This window comes from Hylobates moloch, unplaced genomic scaffold (assembly GCF_009828535.3).
Source record: "Hylobates moloch isolate HMO894 unplaced genomic scaffold, HMol_V3 SCAFFOLD_16, whole genome shotgun sequence".
In the NCBI taxonomy this organism is placed as follows: Eukaryota; Metazoa; Chordata; class Mammalia; order Primates; family Hylobatidae; genus Hylobates; species Hylobates moloch.
This window is the reverse complement of record NW_026652291.1, coordinates 6,052,979-6,074,510: the sequence shown is the minus strand read 5'-3', so window position 1 is coordinate 6,074,510 and position 21,532 is coordinate 6,052,979. Positions and strand designations below refer to the sequence as shown.

General features: G+C 56.0%; 1 protein-coding gene across 4 annotated transcripts in view; it reads right to left on the bottom strand.

Annotated features, from left to right (window-relative positions):
* Nucleotides 1-21,532, bottom strand: part of CCDC85C (coiled-coil domain containing 85C) — a 92,137-nt gene that overhangs the window by 17,573 nt on the left and 53,032 nt on the right. For all 4 annotated transcript variants that reach the window (XM_032134831.2, XM_032134828.2, XM_032134829.2 and 1 more), the window contains exon 2: nucleotides 6,490-6,563. In XM_032134831.2, coding sequence (XP_031990722.1) covers nucleotides 6,490-6,563 — 74 coding nt within the window. The remainder of the gene's footprint in view (nucleotides 1-6,489; nucleotides 6,564-21,532) is intronic.

Genomic DNA, 21,532 nt, shown 5'->3' with positions numbered 1-21,532 from the left:
GCTGGGATTACAGATGCTGGCCACCATGCCTGGCTAATTTTTGTATTTTTTAGTACAGACGAGGCTTCACCATGTTGGCCAGGCTGGTCTCAAACTCCTGATCTCAGGTGAACTGCCAGCCTTGGCCTCCCAAAGTGCCAGGATTATAGGCGTGAGCCACTGCGCCCAGCTGAGGGGTGCAGATTTGCAAAACCCAAATCCTACCTTGGCTGAGTAAGCCAGAGCAGCTCCTCAACTTTCCGGGCCTCTGTTTGCACATAAACTGGCATCAGGCGGAGGCTGGCGGAGGCTATGGCTGGCCCACAATGGACAGGAAAGATCACGGTGGTCAACCTGCCACGCTTCCCGCCGACCACCCGACTCCCAGTCCCTTCCACAATTTGCTTTTTCATCCTCTGAACAATGTATGTGTCAGACACCATTAGTGTCCCCATTTTGCAGAGGGGGAAACTGAGGTGCAGAGAGGTTAAGCGACCTATTCAGTGCCACGCTGCTGGCAGGTGGCACCAGCGAGACTTGAACCAGGCCTTCTGGCACTGGCATCCTGCACTTGGCCTGTCAGCCCTGGTGACTCTCCCCCAGCATCTGGCTCACGGTGGACACTCCTTACACTGCTGGTGCTAGGGCACGGAGGTGGAATTTCCTGTCTCCATTCTGCCCACATTGCAAGACTGACCATCTGTTCATCGGCTGGAAGGCTGGAAAGAGGGCGTTTCCTCCCTGGGCAAGGGAGAGGCCAAACTGACCCTGAGGTTCGACTAAGGAAGCGTTAAAAGTCCTCCAGAGACCCAGAGACTACACTGCCTATGACAGAGGTGATGAGGCAAGGCGGCCAACCCAAGACGCCAAACCCGCAGGGCAGGGAAGGGCTTGGAGCCTGCTACCAAGGCATGGAAATGCTGACCAACAGAGATGCCCACGTGGGCCACCGCGAGGCCAGCATCTCCGGAGGAACCCGGGCTCAGGACAGCTCACCCTCCTCGGGACACAGAACTGAAGCGTTGGCCATGGATTCAGACAGCGGCAGATCGATCCCCTCTTCCCCTCCTTGAAAGGCTCAGAACTCAAAGGACAAAGAGCAGCAGTTCCTCGGGGATGGGCCAGGCCCAAGGGGCAGCAGAGGGCACATGGTGAGCCAGATCTCAAAAGATGCCAGGCCCTCGGGACCGCCTGGGGTGCTTCCCAGGAGCCACTCACACCGCGCTGGGCATCACCTCCCAGGTGAGGACACCGGGGCTCTGGGAGAGAGAGGATCTCACCTGACGCCACACAGCAGGTGAGCGCTGGGGCGGGGGCTGTCGGAGTTTACAGGGAGAAGAGCCTGTCTACAAGCTGAGGAGAGAGGCCTCAGAAGGAGCCAGCCCTGCTGATGCCTTGATCTCAGACTTCCGACCTCCAGGACTGTGAGGAAATAAATTTCTGTGGTTTAAGTCCCCCAGTCTGTGCAACTCTGTTATGGCAGCCCTACCAGACGAATACAACATCCATGTCAGGAAATCCACCTTCATCCAGACCTCAGTTTCCCCATCTGTGCCTAGTGTGAATTCTGGGTCTCTTTCAGCAGCCCTTTGGTACGTGGCAGGCCAGGGGAGAGGTGGGCACAGCGTGGGGGAAGAGGGAGGAAGAGGAGGGCGGGCTGGGGACCCTTCAGTCACCAGCCCAGACCCCAGCCTCGCTCCCCAAGCTGGCCCTCTGGTCTAGGGAGAGAGAATATCAGGACAGCTCCCTGCTCTTTTGTAAAGCTGGCTTTTTTGGCACACAATGGAGGCTTCATTTATCAGCCCAGCAGGGGAGTTAACCAGAGGCCCCAGCGTCAATTACAGCCGCCCCCAGCCCAGCCCGGCTGGGCACAGAGAATCCACAGGAAAAATAATAACGCACACTGAGTCTTGAGATGAATCATCGCAGAGGAAGCAGCTGTGTTGATGAAATTTTAAAGCCAACATGAGAAAGAAAATACGAACAGCAATACAGTAATTGAGTCTGTGAACATGCTGGCACATTTTTAATTAAACCTATTTTGGAGTTAAATAGAGGCCATGGGTGGGGGTGGGTGGGACCGTGGGGAGTAGGAATCCTACCCTCCCACCCAAACCCCAAAGCCACGTCACCTTATGATATTCCAGAGAAGAGCTTGCCTCTCTCCTGCTTTTCACCAACAGGAAGAGTCCCTGCTTTGCGCAGAGGTGGGGGTTTCTGTATAACTTGATTTCCCTGACAAGATTTAAATGCCAGAATCACAGAATCTCATGAGCCAGAGTCCATGAGGCTTACGACAGCATCTCATTCAAGGCTGTGATCTCTTTCTTCAAGATTCTCAAACACAGTCACCCAGCCATCTCTTGATTATCTCCAAAGATGGTGCCCTCACTACCTGCTGGAGCCCTCCCTCGGTTAAGTGGGCCTTCCTTATTCTGAGCAAGAACAGCCTCCCCTCTTGGCTGTGGAGACTGGACAGGGATCAGTCACAGGCTCCCCAAGGCACATCCACCCAGTTCAACCATGCTGAGCACTGGAGACACACATGTGGCCACGCAGACCCTGCAGCCCTGTCCTGGAGAAGATGACAGTCCCACAGGGGTGGGGGCCAGGATCCACAAGGGTGAGTCATGACACCCTATCAGCAAAGGTGGGCAGCCCAGGGACTGAGAGAGCTCAGGGCAAGCACCAGGCCACCTGTGGGTAGTCAGGGAGGGCTGCAGACAGGAGGCCACGAGGACGGAGACCAAGTAAACCCCATCTTCCTGGTGCCTCCCTGAGAATGGGGCCACCACTTTCCTCGCAGGCAGTGCCCTGCCACGAGCTCTCTTCCCCTCCCCTGTCCTCCAGGGGCCTCTCTGTGCATGTGGGTCCTGCGGGCTGGGCACGGTGGTGGTCAGGCAGGAACAGGGGTGAGACTGGCCTGCCAGCCCCCTGAGGGCAGGCCTCTGCCTGGCCAGCCCTGCATCCCCAGGGCCACATACATAGTAGGTGGTCAGTTACACACTGAGTGAATGAGTGCCCACTTCTCAGATGAGCAAACACAGGTCTGGGAGAGAAAGTGGCTTAAGGATCCCCATAAAGCTGGTGCCATTGAAGCTGCCCCAGGAATCCAAAGGCAGGCTTGGGACCCACTGCTGCCGAGAGCCAGGGGCCCCTCCCCCACCCCGTCTCTCTGTCTCTCTCTCTCTCCTGCATGGCTCAGAACAGCAGTGCCCTCCCCCCAGGGCCGCCGGGACCCCGGCCCTGATCCCTGTCCCTTTTTTTTTTTTTTTTTTTTTTTTTTTTTTTTTTTTGAGGTGGAGTCTCACTCTGTTTCCCAGGCTGGGGTGCAGTGGGGCAATCTCTCGGCTCACTGCAACCTCCACCTCCCGGGTTCAAGCGATTCTCCTGCCTCAGCCTCCCAAGTAGCTGGGATTACAGGCACGTGCCACCATGCAAGGCTAATTTTTGTATTTTTAGTAGAGACGGGGTTTTGCTGTGTTGCCCAGGCTGGTCTCAAATTCCTGACCTCAAGTGATCCGCCCACCTCAACCTCCCAAAGTGCTGGGGTTACAGGTGTGAGCCACCACACCTAGCCGTGGCTCCTCTAGTTCTGCTGATGCCATGGGCTCTGGGGATGCCACCAGCTCCTGGAGCCTTTGTTATGAGGTTCAGGGGCCTCCACTGCAGCATGGGGACAGGGCACCAGGGGCCAAGGCCCCAGCAGCATACGGCTGCCTCGTTTCAGAGTTCTGGGTATGGCCCTGACAACACTTGCTGGGAGCCCCAGGGCAAGACCTCTGCCTGCTGCAGAGTCCATGCTGAGAAAGCAGCTAGGGATGGGCCATGGGTGCCCTCCTGCGACACCACACAGAGATACAAGCTCCTTCAGCCACCACTCCAGCAGCATGGCTTGACCGGGCATCATTTGGTGAGAAAGCAAATTTCTGCTAAAGAAACGAAACACTTTGAACCCTTTCTGCACTGGATGATCTCTGAATTCCGCGCCCTGGTTGTATGTAACAACAAGCAGGCAACAGTGGGTTTCTGTCCCTAAATTCCAGTCCAACTGCCTGCAGCCAGCAGGCCTGTGTCCAGGCAAGGGCCAGCACCTCCCCAACCATCAGGATCTCATGTCGGTGCCCTGCAGGCCTGACCCACGGATGAGGATGTGAACAGAGCCCTGCTGCTACCCGCAGGGAGCAGGTGGGAGCAGGCCTGGGGAGGGAGAGGGCCCTGGGCAGAGCCAGCCCGTCCATCCTTGGGGCTCAAGGCTGAAGCTCCCATCCACCTCCACCTGTGCACAGGTGGGTGCAGGGCAGGTGGACACAGGTTATGGTGGAGGGCCCCCTGTGAGACCGGGGGCACCCCAGGAAGGAAGGCAGGAAGAAGGGCTGCTCCTCCACAGCCCGCTTGGGCACAGGTTTTCTGCAAGTCCACGTTCAGGAACTGGGGTGTATTTTTCCAGTGGGACACTGTGGCCTGCAGGGGCCAAGGGGTCAGGGACACTCCTGTCCTTGTAGAAACAGGACCATAAGCTGCTCTCTGGTTGGACTGCAGAATACGCTTCTCACAGAAATAACACTGCAGGGCCAGGAGCAGTGGCTCACACCTGTAATCCCAGCACTTTGGGAGGCTGAGGTGGGAGGATCACCTGACGTCGGGAGTTCGAGACCAGACTGACCAACATGGTGAAACCCTGTCTCTACTAAAAATACAAAATTAGCCAGACGTGGTGGCTCATGTCTGTAATCCCAGCTACTCAGGAGGCTGAGGCAGGAGAATCACTTGAACCCAGGAGACAGAGGTTGCGGTGAGCTGAGATCACGCCATTGTACTCCAGCCTGAGCAACAAGAGCGAAATTCCATCTCAAAAAAAAAAAAAAAGAAAGAAAGGAAGAAACAATACTGCAAACAGCACCCCAAATTCAGAGCTGGAACTTCCAACCCACTTCTCCACAGGAACAATGAGACAAAGAAACTCCAGATCAGGGCAGACGCGTGAGGTCACTGACCCGGGGGCCGGAGCTTCATGGTCCTGGCCCTTGCTCTACAGAGCAGTAGCCCCCTGTCACCACCCAGAGGCAGGACTGCCTCTCCTACACACTGCATGGGGACCTTCTCCAAAGCAAAGGTCCCTGAGCCATGACCTTCTCCTGGTGTCACCTCTGCCTACAGCTCCCACACACCCTCCTTAGCAACCACAATGGCCCCGCCAGGTCTGCAATGGAAGGCTTGCGTCTAGGGAGCCCCACTCCACAGACAGGTGAGACCCCAGCCCCTCCTGCCCTCACCAGCCCTAGGAAGCCGGCACGGCCTGTGGCCAAAGCCCTTCACCATAGGGCACCTGACAGCAAGGCATGAAATTACAAAAGCCAGCCTTGCCATTCAGAGCTTGGCTATGCACTTGCGCCTGTATGGTGGTGGGGAGTGGGGGGTGGGGTGTGGAGGAGAGTTCACAAGAGGCCAAATGGGGAACGTGTACTCTGCTAAGTCCCACCAGGCCCTGGGAACCTACCCCACGGCCCACACAGGGGTGAGACGTGGGGATGACCTCAGTGGGAGCTGTGCTCCCTGCTGGGGCCATGAGCCTCCCAGCAGCTGCCCAGTGGGCAGAGAGGGTGCCGTGGAATTCCTGAGCCGGGCAGTCGGCACCAAGCCTGGCTGGTCACCTAGCAACAGGGCCAGGCAGCTGAGCCATCTCTGTGGTTGGTTCCCAGAGAGACGCTTTGGGTATCCCAGGCTGACCGCTCACGGCCCAGTGGGAAAAGCAGGGAGAGGGAGACTGGGATGAAGCCAGGGATGTGCACGAGGGCTCGGAGGCTGGGGGAGTGAGCGGCTTGAGGGGTTGCCAAGACAGCTGGCCCCCAACACCCAAGCGTGACTGCCCATAGCCTCCTCTCGGCAGCCCCCACGCCTGCGCCACCTGCAGCAGGGAAAGCCCTTGTCCTGGCAGTCACACGTCCCCTCCAAGCTCCAGCCACACTCAAGAGGCACAGCCCCTCACCCAACCCCACCTCCCCCCTGCAGCCGACCCCTCCCACGCTGTGCCCCTGCTGCCCAGCTCTGCACAGAGGTAGCAGCCTCATCTGTCTGTGGGTGAGGCCGGGCCCAGGAGGGAGGAGGGGGCCCCCGCCCAGGGAGGTACCAGCCAGTGAGTCCAGCACGGCAGAGGCGGGGAGCTTCCGTGTGAGTCTGCCCCATCTCCTGCCTGGATCTGCCCATCTGCCAGAGGAGTGAAGCAGCCCATTTCTTCACCAGCTGGGTGTTGTCCACCCTCTCAGGCCCTGGGCCAGCCCCGAGGAGCTCGCATACCGGGCAGTCAGCATGGAGGGCTGGGCAGAGGGAAGCCCAGAGGCGTGGGAGCCAGGGTTAGGTCCCTGACCCCACTTTCCAGGAGGTGACGGGTGGCAGTGGGAGCAGGTGGCGGGAGGGCATGGGTCCCAAGGGGAAGGGTGCCCTGGGTGAGCTGGAGGGGTGGGTGTTGGGTCGCGGTCCTCAAGGCAGCGCCACCCGAAGCCGGCCTACCTGTGCGAGGAGCTTGTCACCCTCCAGCAGCCTCACTTTGCTCTCCAGTTGCCTGATGTAGGTGGATGAGGGATCTGGAAGGACAGAAGAGGAAGGGGGACATTAGCCTCCAGCAGACTCCGTCCCCAGTGCACAACCCCGACTGGCCCCAGACCCGGCATGGAAGGTTTGGGTCTGAGGAGTCCCACCCCACAGCCAGGTGAGACCCCAGCCCCTCTGTGCCCTCGCCCGCCCTGTGGAAAGAGCACAGCCTGTGGCCAAAGCCTTCCGGCCATAGAGCACCTGACACCAAGGCACGACACACAGAGGCCAGCCTCGCAGGACCCACCGCCGCCCTCACTGTGGGCCTGAGCCATTGTCAGGACCTTCAGGACCTGTAGAAAGGTGGGGCGGGTGGGGGGGCCGGTGGTGGCTTTGCCAGCCTGCCCTGGAGCAATTCCTTCAGCTTCCAAGATGCTGCAGGCTCAAACGGAGCTCTCACAAACACAGCCAGGGCACAGCCCACCCCAGGGTCGGGGTCCGGGGAGCCCCCTCCCCTGCACAGCGGGGAAACAGACTCCTGAACTTGCCAATCAGCATCTGGGATCCTTCCAGTCCACTTCGCCTGATCACCCAGGAACTTCTCACAAGCGATGTGTGCCCGCAGCATATGCCGCAGGTGAGCAGCCACCTTCCCCATACAACAGTCGGGAACCCCGTGGAACCCCCTGGTCACGTGTCCCCAGTTTCTGACCTCAGGCCAAGGGAGCCCAATCTGTGCAGACCACTGGCGCAGGGTGAAATTCACCCACCCTCACCACACCGACCCTGCTTTCCAGTCACGTCAGGAAAACATGAAAAAATCCCATCCCCACCCCCATGCCCAGCCATCCCATACCCCTGGTCCTGCCTCCCCATGAGGCTGGGAGTCGGCTCAGCCACCAGGATGCCCAGGGCAAACCCTCAGGGCAGAGGGCTGGGGGAAGGGAGGAGAGGCAGGAACGGGACCCAGAACACAGGCCGGGGGACCACCCAGCAACAGCAGGTTTGGAAGGAGGAGGCAAGGGGGCAGCAAGGCTGTCCCAAGCACCCCTGTGAGCCACGAAGCCACCTGGTAAGGGATGGGCTATTAACATCTCTCGCGGAGATCACCTGGCCCAGATGCCAGCCCAGACCCCATCCACCCTGACAGCTGTCCACCCACCGGCCCACCCGACAACAGGACGCAGGGTCTTCCCAGATTCATGCCACTGACCCTCGATTGCAGATGCAGAGACATCAGCCCCTTTGACCACACACAGCCAGCTGTCTAGTCCCCATCATCACCTCAGGGCTGGGGATGGACTCCACAGGCTGTTAACATGCCTGGGGGGGCAAGGGCTTGGGTGCTGCTGGGGACAAGCCAGGACCGCCATGCCAACCACAGGACCAATGAAGCATCTGTCTGCCCCCAGCACGCCAATAACAGGACGCTCCGGAGCCTCCTCTTCAGCCCTGGACCAGGCCCAGGGCCCAGCAGAGCCACTGGCCCAGCCACAGGCAGGAGCGGGTACTGGAGCCCGGCCCGGCCGCACTCACTGCTGGGGAAGAGCACAAACCAGCCTCCCCTCCTCCTCCAGCCCAGTCACCTCCCAGGAATGTGGGGCCTTCTAGAGAGGAGAGAAGGGCGGCTCCCCATCCAGGCCCAGCCTCCCCGCCCTGCCAGGCAGGCCACCCCTGCCCTCAGGATGACCTCAGAGCCTCACACCTCACCAGCCCTGACCCCTCCCTCCCTGGCCTCAGTTTATTCATCACTCTATCAACCCTGACAAGCAGTTCCCATGCCCACCCAAGCAAAGCGGTGTGATGGGAAGAGGCCTCAGCATTCAGGGTGTGCTGGGTCCCTCTGAGCAGGGGGAGGTAGGGTGCAGCCTAGGCTCCCCAAACCTTCATGTCCCGTACCCCACTAACAGTAGGGCTCCCTGGAACACCAGCCGGGAAGCAGTGACCAAGTAAACTGCAGAGACCCTTCTGGCTCCCTCACTCTGACAGAGCTAGGACAAGAACGTGCCAATGACTATGGACCCATGTGTGGTCTCCCTCTGGGTGGAGTCGGGTAGGGGGTGCCCACTGTCCTATGTGGGACACGTGGTACCCCCTGCATCTGGTGCCTTGCAAAGGACAAGCAGCTACCATCCTCATTTTCCAGGTGCAGAGGCCACGAGGAACAAAGTGTCCCCACCACCAGCAGGTGAGCCTTCCAGCCCCTCTCCCCACTCCCCAGGCCCACCCCACAGGTCAGTCTTTAGGACCCAGTGTTTCTGGCCACCCTGGGCAGAGCTGACAGCCTCAGCCTTGGAGAGAAGCTGGCAGAGACTCAGAAAGAAGACGCCATTCCCAGTCACACCACTCTCCCGCAGACTTTCTGCAGCGCAATCCTGGCACAGCCACAGGACCCCTGCTCATCACAGTACCCCCATGGGACAGTGCTCCTGGGGGCAGCCCTGAGCCAGGGGGAGGACCCAGCCACTGTGTGTGACCAGCAGCCCAAGATGGACACTAACTTGTTCCCTGCCCTTCACTGCCACAGAACCATTCAGGAGGTGGGTGCACTTTCAGCCCACCCGCCTCCCCCTGCCGGTTCCCACAGGGTGAGCGAGGAGCTCCCAGCACTTCCCTCTCCATGAGCCCACAATCGGAGGAGAGGTGGGCTGGAACCCGGGTCCACAGCTGCCCTATCAGCCTCAGCACCCTCACTGGGCACCCCTGCTCCTGTCTGAGCAGTCTGGCCCCTCAGATACAACTGGGGTTTCACACGCACCTCCCAGGAAGGGTTAAAGACAGTGATCAGGCTGGCAGGCAGCATCAGGAGAAGGGATGCAGACAGGCCATCCCACAGGTTGCCAGCAATGCCCCGCCTGCCCATAGCCAGCACCTCACCTCAGGGCCCACAAGCCACCATCCCCTACATCGGGCCACCTGTAGGCACAGACGGGTGGCCACACACCCATGGCCCCAGACCAAGGGGCTGCCCCTGACAAACCCATCTGTTGAGGTTTACCCCAAACCCCAAGCAGCTATGCAGAACAAAATACACTGCAGACCACCAGGCTTCAGTGGGTTTTTCTTTTAAATTTCAAAATAACAATATAACACTCTTAAAAAATATTTTAGACCACCCAGTAATTCCAATGGAATCTATCCTAAAGAATTAATTCTAGGCTGGGTGCGGTGGCACATGCCTGTAATCCCAGCACTTTGGGAGGCCGAGGCAGGTGGATCACCTGAGGTCAGGAGTTCAAGACCAGCCTGACCAACATGGTGAAACCCCTATCTCTACTAAAAATATAAACTTAGCTGGGCATGATGGCAGGCACCTGTAATCCCAGCTACTCAGGAGGCTGAGGCAGGAGAATCACTTGAACTCGGGAGGCGGAGGCTGCAGTGAGCCGAGATCGCGCAACTGCACTCCAGCCTGGGTGACAGAGCGAGACTCCATCTCAAAAAAAAAAAAAAAAAAAGACTTAGAGTTTATAATTATGAAGAAAGCAGACTGTTAGAGTGGCCAAAACTGGAAATAACTATTTGTCCAACAACAGCTGAGGGTTCTACCCTGTCATCATTAAAATGATGTTTAGAAAGAGTTTCTCTCCTAAACAATATGGAAAAATGCTTAAAATGCCAGTGGAAAGAACTGGACACAAAATGACATGCACAACGGCTGCGACGTTTAAAAATATCCACGTGTTGACGTGAGTTCAGGAAGGAAGTCCACAGAAATCCTGACTGTGCGGCGGCTGCTCAGATGAGGGAACCAGTGGGTTTTTATTTATTCACATCATTTCTTGTTAATTTTCAAATAATCTACTTCTAATCTAGTTCTGAAATCCTTCTTTCAGAAAAAAAGAATGGCCGGGCGCAGTGGCTCATGCCTGTAATCCCAGCACTTTGAGAGGCCGAGGCGGGCGGATCACCTAAGGTCGGGAGTTCAAAACCAGCCTGGCCAACAAGGTAAAACCCCATCTCAACTAAAAATATAAAAATTATCTGGGAGTGGTGGTGGGCACCTGTAATCTCAGCTACTCGGGAGGCTGAAGCAGGAGAATTGCTTGAACCCAGGAGGCAGAGGTTGCAGTGAGCCGAGATCACGCCACTGCAGTCCAGATGGCTGACAGAGCGAGACTCTGTCTTTAAAAAAAGAACGGATTAAACTCTTGCACCTTCACATTACATGCATGGCCACCCAATGAAGCAACGGACATTTTAAACCCACCACCCTGACCCTCTCCCCACACTCAGCGCCCTAGAAGAGCTCTCCAGGCTGCCAGGAGCCAATGAGCCAGGCATCAGTCACCCTTGGGTCAGGAGCAGTCACTCTTCAGACAGGAAGAACAAGAGTGATCTGGGCACTCCCAGGCGGGGGCTGGAGGGCAGGAGACCCTGGGAAGGGTCAGCTCCCCGGGAGGACCATCCTTCCCGGCAGCCTCAAAACTCGTGATCCCACTGGGTGCCCTGCAAGCCCCAGCCTCTTGGAGATGACCGTGTAATTAAATTAATCCCAGGGTTTGCAGTAATGAGTGCTGGAGCCACAGGGGAGGGGACATCATTTCCCAGCTTGGCTGCCTGAGGGCAAAATGAGGGAGGTGACCCTGGGCTGGCCTGGCCAAGGGGTCCCCTGGGGTGCTCCCCTAACCCCTCTGGGGGCCATCGGACCAATTCTGGGGGATTCCCTATCCAGCTGCCAACCGGGGAGGAGGGTGTCTCCCTACAATGTTCTTGTGTCCAGGAGCCAGATCTGAGGCCTCCTCACCCCGCTGTCTTCATGGATCCCTTGCTCCCATGAGGAGGGGGTGGCGGAAAGCTGTGCAGCATGGTGGGCGGGAGTCACAGAGCCTGCAGGTCTGCCAAGCCCTCCCCATTGGCACTGTGCCGGCTCCATCCCAGGTACCCTGCGCTGGGTCCTGCCACTGGGACCAGGGCTCACTGGCCTTCTGGGAAGCTGTGAGGCAGGGGCTGGGTGGTACTGCCCCTCCTGGGCTGGTTTTCACACTGGCAAGATGATGTCACCTCTACCTCCCCTCCAGACTTTGCTGTGTCCAGACAGTAAGAACCGGGGGGCCAGAAGCCACGTCCCATCACCTCTGTGACCTTCCTTCCCTAGCTCAGCACGTGGCACACAGTCAGCCTCCAGAAAAATGTCTGCAGTCCTAATAGGAACTCATCCCTGGAGGGACCTGTTCTTAGCTGCCTCCCTGGCCCTGTCCCACCATCTCCCATCAGCAGGAGTAGCTGCGATGAGCTCCTCAGGAGCGCTCAGCCATGCATGTGACACAGCACCCCACATCCCAAGCTGCGGAACCCCAGACAAGGAGCTGCCGAGCCTACAGGGGGCAGAGCATCCTGGGCTCTGGGTACACGCTCCTTGCATCTGACTCTGCGGTGCCTGATGCTCCTGTCTCACGCACGCCTCCCCATGATCTTCTATCTCAGGTTGGGTGCAGACTCAGGGAGGAGGAATCAACTTCACGTGGGTTATGTGGGAGGCAACCCCAGGAAGCCCAGGTAGAGGGGTAGAGAAGGGAGGCAGGGAAGGGAAGAAGCCAGTGGAACGGGTGTCCACCCTGCCGGTGAGCTCTAGGGCTCGGAGTCACCCCACCTGTCCACTGGCTCCCTGGGAGTATTAATGTCCCAGCACTGCCCAAGAGGAGAACGGACAGGAAGGGCTCCCAGGCAGAGCTGCAGGTGCCAGCAGGCGATACAGCCGTGGGCTCAGAAGCAGGAAGTGCCTCAGGGATCGGAGCTGGGCGTCAACAGTGTCTGTGACCACTCAGGAGAAAATATGGTTTATCGTCTCCATAGAAGGTGGAGGCTGGGGGCAAGGGAGCTGCAGTGACACACAGGGACACATGGTGACACAAGGTGACACACAGAGCCTGACTCTCCAGCTGCTGCGCACCCTCCCCAGGTCTGCCTCCCAGCCCCTCCCCCTGAGCAAGGCCCTATGGCATGGCTTCACAGCCCTTGTCAATTTCTGCAAGGTCTGGGGCCAGGCAGGCTTGTGGCAGGTCATTAGCAGGAGACCTGGCCACTCCAAGCCATGGGCCTCCATCGGGGCTCACGCCCAGCAGCTCCATGGGCCCTGTGCAAGACAGCTGATACCACCGTTCAGCGCAGCAGCTTGGCTGATTAAATCCCCTTCTCCTTCCACTTCAAGAGGGGTCAGCTGCAGCCTCAGGGCTTGTGGCTCCATGGGGCGGAAGGGCCTCATTAGACGAATGTGTACCTCCCACAAAGTGCAGAAACAAGGTGCAAAGGTGCACCAAGTAATACAGGCAGAGCAGGGCCAGGGAGAACCCAGCTCCAGGCTCTTAAGCCAGTGTTCTTGGTACCACCAACTGCGGGGAGCTCCAAGCACCAGGGACATGGACGGAGACGCAGATTCCAGAAAAACCCATCCGTAACCACATTCATCTACTAAACAGCAATCGTGTGCCTTACATACATTAGTCCTCGACATTCCTCACTGTGAGGCAGGTGACCAGGACCCCCCAGTTTACAGATGAAGAAACTGCGGGTCAAGGAGGCAAAGTGGCAGCCACAGACCCAGGGAGTGGTGGCCTGGAGGCTCCGGGTAGCAGCCAGCCTCCTCTTCCCAGGTAGTCCTCCCCACCCTCCGGCTCAGCACCACCCATCCTGGGCTGGAGGCAACAGAAGGGCCACACTGGCCACACGTCCTGCAGTGCCCATCCTAGCCAGCAGGCACTAGCCCTTGGCCGCTGCTTCATCCCGAGGTAGCCACTGCCTTCAGGCCAGGCCCAGCGGTTCCTGCGGCTGCATGTTCCTGGCCGCCCTACACCTCTGATGCATGAGCACTTCCGGGTTTCCCCCAGCAAGGCCTGGGGCACTCCGCTTGTGTGGGTTCACCAAAGAGCCCTGTGAGCTGAGCCAGCAGAGCCTAGGGATGGCCCCATCTTCTCGAGGGACTTGGGAGATACCGCAGCTCCAGGCCTGCCTACTCCCTGGATCCCAGCATTCCAAAGGGTCACCAAAGGACTGAAATTCTTGGAGAGCAGAGAGAATCCTCTAATCTGAGACCCAAAAGGAGTTATCGATTTCATCACAGTCCAGGCTACCAGTGGGGTGGTGAGTTCCCCATCATAGGGGGAGAGAAAGCAGCGGCTGAACAGTCTTTCTCCAGGCAGAAGCCTCTGGAACAATGAAGGTTCCCAGTATGACACAGGAAGCTGCTTACCTACCCCAGTACCAGAATAGCTAACTCTGCTCCCCCAATCTCCGCAGGACCCTGCCAGGCAGAACCCCGTCTTACAAAGGAAAAAAGGAATGCTCAGAGTAGATGAGTCTGCCCAAGGTCACAAAGCCAGCCACCCACAGGACCAGCAGAGGTCGGCGGGCAGGGGTCAGTATATTATTGGTCAACGGCACATCCCTTCCTGTGAGGGACCCTTGGCCTAATGAAGGAGCTGCAAGAATAATCACATCTACTGCAAGGCAAAGAGTGGAGTAAGGAGGCACAGCCCAGGAGAGAGGGGCAGAGAACAGGGGTGTGCTGACCAGGAGAAATCAGGGCCTCCTCCCTGAAGGAGGTGACACTCGAGCTGAGCACTGAAGAGCAAGTGGGACTCTGACAGACAGATTATGAGGATGGAGGAGATGAAAGGCACATATGAGCTGAGGGAACAGCCTGAGCAAAGGCAGGGAGGTGGAGCCAAAACAGGTCCAGGTACACCTGTGCTGTGCCCCTTAGCATCAGTGGCCATGCCAATCCTAGCTGACACCAGCTCCTGGAAGGCATCACACACAGCTCTTGGAGGGGCAGGCTGAATGTGAAACGGGCATTATTTATGGATGAAGGCAAGAGGCCTGAGAGGGGGCATCGGGTTCCTGTGAGGATAGCTTTTGGCAGTGGCTGCATGGAGCCGGGCAGGCCTCAGTGCCCACAGCCCACAAATGGGCATGCAGGGTGTTACAGGCCAAGGCAGCTGGCTGCAAGCTCAGCGATGCCTTCCAGTGCCCTGGGCATGGGAAAGAGTTCTCCCACCCACCTGGGGCATAAAGAAGAGAACCATCTTTCCCATTCGCACACACACATTTTGTTGAGTACCCACAATACGCCAACACACACCGAGCACAACCCCATCACACCAAGCTGATGAGGGACATCCTGTAACTGCTACCACTGTGTTATCGACAAGGTGCCTGAGACTCAGCGATGTTAGGCAGCAAGGCCAAGGTCACCCAGCGGGAACCTTGCAGGGCTGAGATTTGAACCTGGGTCTGTCCACAGCCAAGGCTCTCTCCATCTAACTCGCAACTTCCACACCAACCCTGGGGTTCTGGTGCACTGACCCTGGGCCTCTCAAGACATCACCACCATGGTTGTCAGGGCTGTTCATTCATAGCTTTGCCTGGCAAGGAGGCACAGCAACTTTCACCTACTCCCCCAACGAAGAGACCGAGGTTCCAAGCGGCTCCATAACCACCCAGTCACAGAACTCATAAAAACAGAGCTAAAATTTGAAGGAAGTGTGTGTGTGTGTGTGTGTGTGTGTGTGTGTGTGTGTGTGTGTGTGGTGTGTGTGTGTGTGTGTGTGTGTGTGTGTGTGTGTGTGTGTGTGTGTTCCCACACCCAGGCTCTTCCAGACAACCCACTGAGGCAGGGGATGGGGCTTAGGAGACAGCCTGACTCCCCTCCTCTCCCAAAGCAGAAATTCTCTTCGTGACGCAAGGCGACTTTCAGGGCCCAGGCTCCAGGGAGCGTCACTCTGAACTCCGTTATCCTTGACCCATCTCTCCTCCGAGACCTCGCCTCCAAGGGCACCAGATAAGCGCCCAGCCCCAGATGTGAAAAGACTTGATGTTAGTGAGGTTTTCAGTCTGAGCCAAAGACCCCACAGCCTCTGAGCCTCGCCAGGTCACACGTGGCCTGCAGGCTGGCACCAGCTTCTCCTGAGATCCACCTCCATGCCCGGAGACGCGGGATCAGGGGAACCCAAAGTCCCACCTCACGGATGCATGCAAAAACGGAGCTGCCACGACCGGAGCCCCACACTCTCCATCTCACACTCCCACAGCCAGATTAGAAATCAAACATGCCGAGGACACCCTTCCAGTGCCTCCAGGGAAAAAAAGTAGCTAGAGAAGAGGAAAACGAATGGCTGCCCTAATGAGAATGAAATCTCCTGGTGCTGGCTGGTCAGCCTTCCCCAGTGAGTGCACGCCTGTCCTCTCGGTGCCATCTGTCCCCTCGTGGGCCACTCTGCTCTGGGCTGGGGACTCCCACACCGGCTGCCTGCCTCTCCCACACATCAGCTGCCTGCCTCTCCCCAGCTTCAGGGGCCACTGCGCACTCAGCATTTAATTCCAGGAAAAGCCACGAGGCTTCCCAATGACACTGCAATCTGGAGGGAGCAGCTGAATGGAAAGCCCCGCTCCGGCTCAGTTCATCTAGAACGTGCCCTACTTTGGATTTGCCTGGGAACCACCAGTGTTCTCAAACCAAAACTCAAACTCATTTCTCCATCCACTGCTTGGGAAGCCTGACAAGCCAAATGAAAACTTGTGTAATTGCTTCAAATATGGGGACAAGGGGAAAAGAATTCCTTCCCTGTGCCTTCAAGGCCTGCATGCATCTGGAAATTGACCTGTGTGTGTGAGGGGGTGGTGCAGGTGTCGGCACTGTTAATGCCCATCACACTCCCCTACCAACCCCAACTTCACTGCTAAAGTTGGGAATCAGTGATAGATCTGGACTGTGTGCAGACATCAGCTAGCCCTGCCCGGGAGAGACATCTCACCAAACAGCGGTCACATCACTTCAGCCTGCGGCTCCCAGCATCAGGCTGAAAGGTACACACTCCTGGCTCCTTGGGGAGCTTTTAAGATCGGATCTGTTCCCCTGAGACTAACTGAATTGGACACTCTAGGGGAGGGACCTGGGCCTCGGTTTGCATTTTAAATGCTCTGTGGGTGATTCTAACACGCAGCTCTGTGGTCACTGTTCCAATCATCCAGCTCCCAGCCTCCAACTTCGAGGGACCCTGTACCCTCCTGCCCCTGACTATTAATTAGTGGAGCTGAACTCTGAAGCAAATGCAACAAAAGCTAGAGGGATTATGATGCAACTAATCGCGCAGGACTGAAGTCTGCATGGGGGGAGAATAAACAACCCTTACTGAGCCCTAGAATGCAGGTGCCAAGCCCCCTGGTAGCATAAAGGGGAGACCTTTGCTGGTTTCAGGAGAAAGTGTGTGGGGGCTGCTTTCATCACTAGATGTCAACCAAATCTCTACCGAGTGCCAGGTTCTGTGGGAAGAGCTGGGGGGCCAGGATGATGCCCTGCCCCCACGGCCCTGCCCCGGAGCCTGCTTTCCAACAGAGTTAGTAAGAACAGTGGGGAGGCATGGGAGGGGTGGGACATCTCAGCCACATGCAGAGGTGGGAGATGCAGCAGGTGGAGGTGGCTCAGGAAACAGGGAAATCCAGGCATGGCTGGGTCATCACAGCCAGCACTGGGAGAGCGGCTCAGGGAAGGCACTTGATCTGCGGTGAGTGGCAGCGGTGGGAATCCAAGGCCCTGCAGCAAGAGAAAGAGGGGGCTCTGGGCAGTTCCATCTGGCAGCAACAACACATCTGGACTGCGTTTCACTGAGGCAATGAAAACAAGAATAAATCCTCACCAGCCAGGTGGTAGGATTCCTAGGGCGATGGGAGTTCAGAGAAGACAGCTCTATGTGCACCAAACTCTACAGGAAAGATAACATAGCCACGTGGAGAGGCAAGGTGGAGCCCAGAAAAGACCCACACACCTGGTGTGTGGCCATGGTGCCGGCGGGGAAAGAACAGAGTGCTTCGTGAACGGGGCTGCGGCGGCAACCAGCTGTCCACCCAGAAAACAGTAAAACTCTATCTCGGCCTCACACCATATACAGAAAACAGTTCCAGGAAGGTCAGAGTTCTATGTGAAAGAACTATTTTGACCAGGCACAGTGGCTCATGCCTGTAATCCCAGCATTTTGGGAGGCCAGTGTGGGAGGATCGCTTGAGCCCAGGAGTTAGAGACCAGCCTGAGCAACATAGCGAGATCCCATTGTGATTTCTTTTTTTTTAATTTTAAACTTTTTTTTCTGAGGTCAGGCATGATGGTACATGCTGGTAGGCCCAGCTACTCAGGAGGCTGAGATGGGAGGATCACTCGAAGCTAGGAGTTCAAAGCTGTAGTGTGCGATGATCACACCTGTGAATAGCCACTGCACCTCAGCCTGGGCAACATAGCAAAATCCCGTCTCTAGAAATAATAAAATAATACAAATAACAAAAACTTGGGCTTTTCTTATATTACAGGAAAGAAGTGAGACACCAAAGATCACATACTGTATGTTTCCATTTATATAAAATGTCCAGAATAGGCAGATTCATAGAGACAAAGTAGATGAGTGGTTTCCAGGGGCTGGTGCAGGCAAGGAGGGGACGGGGGTGATGGCTAATGGAAACGGGGTTCCTTTCTGGGGTGACTAAAATGATCTGGAATTAGATAGTCTTGATGAGTGTGCAACTCTGCGACTATACTGAAAACCAGTGGATTGGCTGGGCATGGTGGCTCACGCCTGTAATCCCAGCACTTTGAGAGGCCGAGGTGGGCGGAACACCTGAGGTCAGGGGTTCGAGACTATCCTGGCCAACACGGCAAAACCCCGTCTCTACTGAAAATACAAAAATTAGCTGGGTGTTGTGGCAGGCACCTGTAATCCCAGCTACTCAGGAGGCTGAGGCAGGAAAATTGCTTGAACTCAGGAGGCGAAGGTTGTAGTGAGCCGAGATCACGCCACTGCACCCCAGCCTGGGTGACAAAGTGAGACTGTGTCCCAAAGGAAAAAAAAGAAAGCCACAGGATTGCATACTTTCATATATATTTGTGTGTATATGTGTATATATATATATGTATATATATATATACACATATACACACAAATATATATACACACATATATATACATATAAGCATGCTTTTGGTTTGTGAATTCTATCTCCATAAAGCTATTATTTTAAAACAGAGAGAACATTTTAAAGAAATAAGAATAAAAACTTGAGCTTTCAGGTAGAAAAGGATTTCTTAGTCAAGGAACAAAAAGAACAAACCACGAAGGGAATGACCATGAAACCCGACTATATGAGGATTACGAACGCTGCCAGAGAGTGGCTAGGTGAGCAGACTTGGACGACAAGCTGCCATCCGGGAGGAGCCATGTGTAAGTCCCCTCCCAGATAAAGGATCATACACAGAATCCCTAACATCAATAAGGAAATACATGGGAAGGGGCAGAGGTATAGGAAGAGGAGAGCCACAAAAGATGAATCCCGGATAGCCAAGAAGTATGTGAGGAGACGCCCAACCGCAGGTGTCATCAAGGAAACACCAATTCCGACAATGAGATGCCACTGGATTGGTGGAGAGTAAAAAGTGGTCATGCTGTGTGACAGCACACATGTTAAGAACGGGCCATGCAGGGGATGCTGATGATCGGCACAGTGGATCAGAGAGCAGCCTGGCGCGGTTTCCTGCAGCTGAAGATGCTCACATCCTTGACGAAGCCCAGCACAAGCGCCCAATGAGACAGGCACAAGACCGTGTCTGCCAACACCAGCTGTACTAGTGAAAACTGTAAACCACCCAAATGCCCTCCCCAGGAGACCAGACAAATTGTGATTTAACCCAACAATGAAATACTGTAGCAAGACAAAAATGAACAAACAAGAGCCAGACAGAGGGGCACACTCCTGTAGTCCCAGCTACTCGGGAGACCGAGGTGGGAGGCGTGCTGGAGCTCAGGAGTGTGAGTCCAGCCTGGGCAATCTAAAAAAGACCACCTCTAAAAACTAAAAGCAAAAAAGCCCAAAACCAAAACAAAACAAAAAGATGAACCAAATAGAGTCACACATACCCATAGGAATACATCTCAAAAACACGATGAGGATGGGGGTAAGTCACTAAGGGACACACAATGCAATGCCATTTCTATAAAGTCTGAAAACCTGCAAAGCATCCTCACATTGTTAGAGGCTTGCCAGGCAGGAGAAATTTTTAACAACTGCACGAGAATGCTGAGCTCCGATTCTGGGCCTCGGCTCTCCCTGGGAAAAGTGGGGGAGGGAGGAGGATGACACACAGGGTGCCTCCGCTCCACCTGCCAAGCTTGATTTCTTAAAAGGCAAAGATCTGAAGCTAAAATGCTTTATTGCTGACAGTGTGATAAAGGCGGGCTGTGGAGTAATCGCTGTCTCATTATTCTCCGAGCTTATTGCTTTTTATCTGTTTCTTAATAAGAAGTAAGTTAAAGGAAGAAAGTCTGGGCGGCACAACAGCTGTTCTAGAAAAGATGCTGGAAACTCCTGATGTTGTACCGCTTCCTCCCCGGGTCCCCATTCCTGGGCTGCATATGGAAATCTCACAAACATCCCCAGCAGTGACCTCCTTGGGTGCCACCCACTCCCAGTAGGAGTAGCCCAACAGCAGCAGTTGAGAGCCCCGGGGAGATGAGGGGTTCACAGGCGTCCAGCTGGAAGGTGGTGGTAGGAAGCCACCCACCAGCACACGGCGGCCAGAGCAGGCCCCCTCTTTGCCCCAACCTGCTCTGTGACCTTGCACAAGCCCTTTCCCTTTCCCAGGCCCCAGAGAAATGAGGGCAGGAGGCCCAGACAACTCAGAGGACTCAGAGGGCAGGACAGGAACGCAACTGGGTCTCCTGCAAGACGGTGTCCCCGAAATTAGGCAGAGCGGAGTGCACCTGCCCGGTTAGAAGCGAGATAGACTCAGTCTGAGGACAGCAAATTGGGCTTCCCGCGTTTCACATAAAATTAACAGCAGGGTGATTGTTGACTGAGATGATCATCAACAAGCCTGGCTTAATAGTGCCATCCTCCTAGAGGTCCTGGGGAGGACGCATTCTTCCAGCCGTGGCGAAGGACCAGCTCCTTTCATGTGCAGGGCATGTTGCAAGAGGAGATAATTGGTGCTGAGCGATGCAAACAACACAAGCTGTGTGCCCGTGAGGGCTGCTGCAATTTCTGTTCAGAAGAGGCAGTGTAGTGTGGGGGAAGAAACTGGGTCAGGAGTCCCAGCCCTGGCAGCACCCTCCATGACATACTGGGCCTCAGTTTCCCCAAATGACAACACAGGGGCCTTGTTCTGGATAAAGTTCTCAGCCTGGGCTTGTGAACCGTAGTCAGCAGAATAACAACCCCTCAGAGATGCCCCCACCCTAATCCCCAGGATCTCTGAATGCTATCTGACCTGGCAAAAGGGACTTTGCAGATGAGATCAAGGTTATGGAACTCAAAATTAGGAGACGATTAGTCTGGATTATCCAGGCGGGCCCAATCTAACTGCATGAATGTTTAAAAACAGAGAGCCTTTCCCCGCTGAGCTCAGAGGGAGATGTGACCATGGTGGGGTGGCCAGTGTAATACTGCTGGCTGTGAAGATGGGGAAGGGGAGAAGCTGGAAAGACAGGGAAGTGGGCTCTCCCCTCTGGCCCCTGGAAGGGAACGCAGCCCTGCTGATGCCTTGATTTTGGCACTTCTGACCTCCAGAACTGTGAGAGAATAAATCTGTGTTGTTTAGGCCACCAGGGTTGTAGTCACGTGTGACAGCAGCCATAGGAAACCAACACAAGAACTAAAAGTCATGGCTGTGTGACTTTAGGTTGCTTGCTTAGCCACCCTGAGCCTCGGTTTCACTTAAAAATGAGATAAAAACCCAACCTTAGGAGGCTGCAGTGCAGACTAGGAGACCAGCTCTGAAAGCCCTGGCACAGTACCTGGACTTAGCAGATGCTTCACAAAAACTGCCCTGTTCCCCGACTGCTCACACTCTAACTGTCTGACCTTGACGGAAAGGAAGGACAAGCTGAGGCCTGCACGCTGCCCTCTGAGCCAAGATACCAGCACCAGCTGACCATGGGGACAGCAGTACCATAACAGGCCTGGGGGCCACACTCCTCCTCCAATGCACAGCTGCTCACCTGGGCCCAGCTTGATCAAGCTGCTGGCACCGGCCTCCATCACCAAT